The 3,695-nt window shown below is 33.5% G+C and overlaps 1 protein-coding gene across 1 annotated transcript in view; it reads left to right on the forward strand.

Annotated features, from left to right (window-relative positions):
• RAB1A (RAB1A, member RAS oncogene family) overlaps positions 1–3,162 on the forward strand; it is a 31,923-nt gene extending 28,761 nt beyond the window's left edge. The window contains exons 5-6 of the mRNA XM_054586883.1: positions 1,122–1,253; positions 1,462–3,162. Of these exons, the coding sequence (XP_054442858.1) occupies positions 1,122–1,253; positions 1,462–1,659 (330 nt within the window). The 3' untranslated portion in view covers positions 1,660–3,162. The remainder of the gene's footprint in view (positions 1–1,121; positions 1,254–1,461) is intronic.
• The last annotated feature ends 533 nt before the right edge of the window (positions 3,163–3,695 follow it).

Below are 3,695 nucleotides of genomic sequence, written 5' to 3' on the forward strand. Positions count from 1 at the left end.
GGAAGTTACTATTTGATAAATAGCCATCCATATTATTTATATGGCCAAAAACTTTGTCCACTCCCAAGTGAGTTAATCACATAAACATTATTTGGGTACCTAGTGATTTGGTCAACCAAAATTTCATATTTTCCTTAAGTAAACAGAAAATTTAGTAATTAGTTTTACATTTCCTTTCAAGTCATATTTATTATCAAGTAAATATATGATCATTTGGGCAAGAGTTTATTGGGAGTGTTGGGTTGTTTGGTTTATACCATGCTCTTGGTGTTAAGTATTAACAGGAATTTGCCTGTTAATTAGACCTGTCAGAATTGCCAAAAGCAAGATTGCGGGTCTCTTCCTTGAGGATATGGTTCAGAAATAGGATGAGGTAGAGGAGGATTTTAGGAGGATAAAGAGAAACTAAAGATTAGCTTTTGAGAGAAGGTGGGGGGCGGTGTGAAATGGAGAATGTGGTGTAAGGACTACAACTATTGTTTTGATTAGAAAAGTAGAAAATTTCAGGGTTCTTTCTTTTCTATCAAAGAATAAAATAAACTTTTAAAACTTTTTCTTGTAGCGAATGTTCAGTGTCACCACAGCTATGATATCTTAGCTAATTAGGAGATACCTAGAATCGTAAGGCTTTAGATTCAGCACCATGGGAAGTGTTGGGTGAGTGATACAACAACAGGAAAACATTTGTGCTAATTTCAGAACTCTCGTGTCATTACCATGAACTATTTATAAATGAAAAATTTCTTAATATGACTATGGAAAAGAAAACAAGCATCTTTACTTTGGACCCATTTATTTAGTAATATTTTTTGAGTCTCTAGTAGTAACGCTTAAGCTGCTATAAACCAAAATAGTCAGATTTCAATTCAAATTTAACAAATTCTTGAGCTATAGCTTGATGCTGAGCTGTATTTCTTTGTTAAATAAGGTATTTTTATCCTGAAGCCTTCAAATTCCAACTTCTTATTTAGATATGGACAGGCATTTTAATGTTATCAGTTCACTTCTTAGCACAATAGCTATCTTTTTTTAGGTCAAGAGAGACACTTTTATCACTTCATTAGAGCAGTTGTTATATTACAGAACTATATTATTATTCTTAAAAATGTCTGTTTTCTTAGGAGTCCTTCAATAATGTTAAACAGTGGCTGCAGGAAATAGATCGTTACGCCAGCGAAAACGTCAACAAGTTGTTGGTAGGGAACAAATGTGATCTGACCACAAAGAAAGTAGTAGACTACACAACAGCAAAGGTATGTTTAAAATTTGATTTTCAAACTGAATGTGAAGGTGAACCACCACCTGGGCTTTGAAAATGTGCACTAGAATATTTGAAATGAGTTTTTTATGGTGCCTGTTTGGATTCAGTAAATTTAGCCTTTCCTTACTACCCTTTATAGATAGAAACACACTAAGTGAAAAATATTTTTCAGTGTTAATTGTGCCTTATTATTCTCTTAGGAATTTGCTGATTCCCTTGGAATTCCATTTTTGGAAACCAGTGCTAAGAATGCAACAAATGTAGAACAGTCTTTCATGACAATGGCAGCTGAGATTAAAAAGCGAATGGGTCCTGGAGCAACAGCTGGTGGTGCAGAGAAGTCCAATGTTAAAATTCAGAGCACTCCGGTCAAGCAGTCAGGTGGAGGTTGCTGCTAAAATTCGCCTCCGTCTTTTTCTCACAGCAATGAATTTGCAATCTGAACCCAAGTGAAAAAACAAAATTGCCTGAATTGTACTGTATGTAGCTGCACTACAACAGATTCTTACGTCTCCACAAAGGTCAGAGATTGTAAATGGTCAATACTGACTTTTTTTTTATTCCCTTGACTCAAGACAGCTAACTTCATTTTCAGAACTGTTTTAAACCTTTGTGTGCTGGTTTATAAAATAATGTGTGTAATCCTTGTTGCTTTCCTGATATCAGACTGTTTCCCGTGGTTGGTTAGAATATATTTTGTTTTGATGTTTATATTGGCATGTTTAGATGTCAGGTTTAGTCTTCTGAAGATGAAGTTCAGCCATTTTGTATCAAACAGCACAACCAGTGTCTGTCACTTTCCATGCATAAAGTTTAGTGAGATGTTATATGTAAGATCTGATTTGCTAGTTCTTCCTTGTAGAGTTATAAACAGAAAGATTACACTATCTGATTAATAGTTTCTTCATACTCTGCATATAATTTGTGGCTGCAGAATATTGTAATTTGTTGCACACTATGTAACAGAACAACTGAAGATATGTTTAATAAATATTGTACTTATTGGAAGTAATATCCAACCGTATGGTGATAAGTATTGTTTTAATTTTTACAGTTAAAGGGAAATAGAACCCTGCATTCTTAAAAACATCCATTTGTGTGTGCAACCAGGGCACTGTAGACCTACCTTAGAGCAGCGTCCAATATGCTCTCCAGATGATATATCCAAAAAATAACCTAGGAAGCCTTCTGTGTTGGGTAGGTATTTAACCAAGCTTAGTGGTTCAGGGAAATTAAATTCTGTGGAAAACAAGTTTAGGATATATGCTATCTAGCCTGTTACCTCTTTTCCTTCTCTAAAACCATCTGAAAAGGCTTAATTGACTAATACTTTGTTAATCTTTCCTGTGGGAAAGCATTACACCTTTCCCGATTGGCAAGTGACCAGACTAACGCATGTGCTAATATTTCTTCATGCTCTGAGTCAGATGTTTTATCCTCCACAATTGTATAACTTATGTTGGAGGAGAATTAAAGCATTAAAGTTGAAAGCAGGAAAAACTTACTGTTTGATTGCCCTATTTTTAGAAATTATATCCCTAAAAATTAACCAAAAACACAAATGCTGGATGGGAATGATAAATGAGAAAAATGTATTTATTTCAGTGGAATTTTGCACATGTGAAAAATTTGTTAAATAGGACCTTGCAGATTCTAGAGTTTGTTTTTATTGTGGGAAACAAATCTTATTGCTAACACTGGCAATTTTAAGGAGATAGAAATCAAAGACTGTTTCCTTGTGGTTGCAGTAGCGGCCAAAATACTTAATTAGGGGTTTGGGATGTGGTTGTTGGCAACACATTTTATGGTGGGGTCTTGAATTCAATGATAAAATTAAAAACAAGCCAAAAATTAAAAGGGTTTTTTTTTTTTTTTTTTTTAATTTTCACTAAACAGGCAATTGAAAATACATGGTACAAAAATAAGTGATAAGATTATTGTAAAATGAAATTGACAGAATAAATATTCAATTTAATTTTCCATCTATGAGAATTTCACAATAAAAATCATAGTTTACTTTGTATTATAGATGTGCTTGTTGGATCTATTCATCCTCAAATAAGGCAACTGAACTCAGGTTACCAAATAGTAATTATCTGGGTGAAGATATTTAAAAATGCTTCAAAAGGTTTTTTCACTTTTCAATACAATATAAAGGGGGAAAGAATCCAGAAACTGTTCTACAATAGATAAATGATACAAACGTTAGACAGTGTGATGGCATGCACTTCAAACATCAAGTTGTTCAAACTGTCAGCTTATTCTTAGCAAAAAAACATTATTACATGGATTTAAGATGTAAGCATATTTACATACATAGTTTTGAAAATTCTAATGTTCTTTCCCCCATAACAGTCAAAACTGAGGCTCACTGCATTGCTTTTATGAATATGCCAATAAATGCAACCTCAAAAAAATATATTCCTACCCCCAT

The sequence above is a fragment of the Pteronotus mesoamericanus genome, unplaced genomic scaffold, assembly GCF_021234165.1.
Source record: "Pteronotus mesoamericanus isolate MK-2021 breed Mesoamerican mustached bat unplaced genomic scaffold, CSHL_Meso_final contig_98, whole genome shotgun sequence".
NCBI lineage: Eukaryota > Metazoa > Chordata > Mammalia > Chiroptera > Mormoopidae > Pteronotus > Pteronotus mesoamericanus.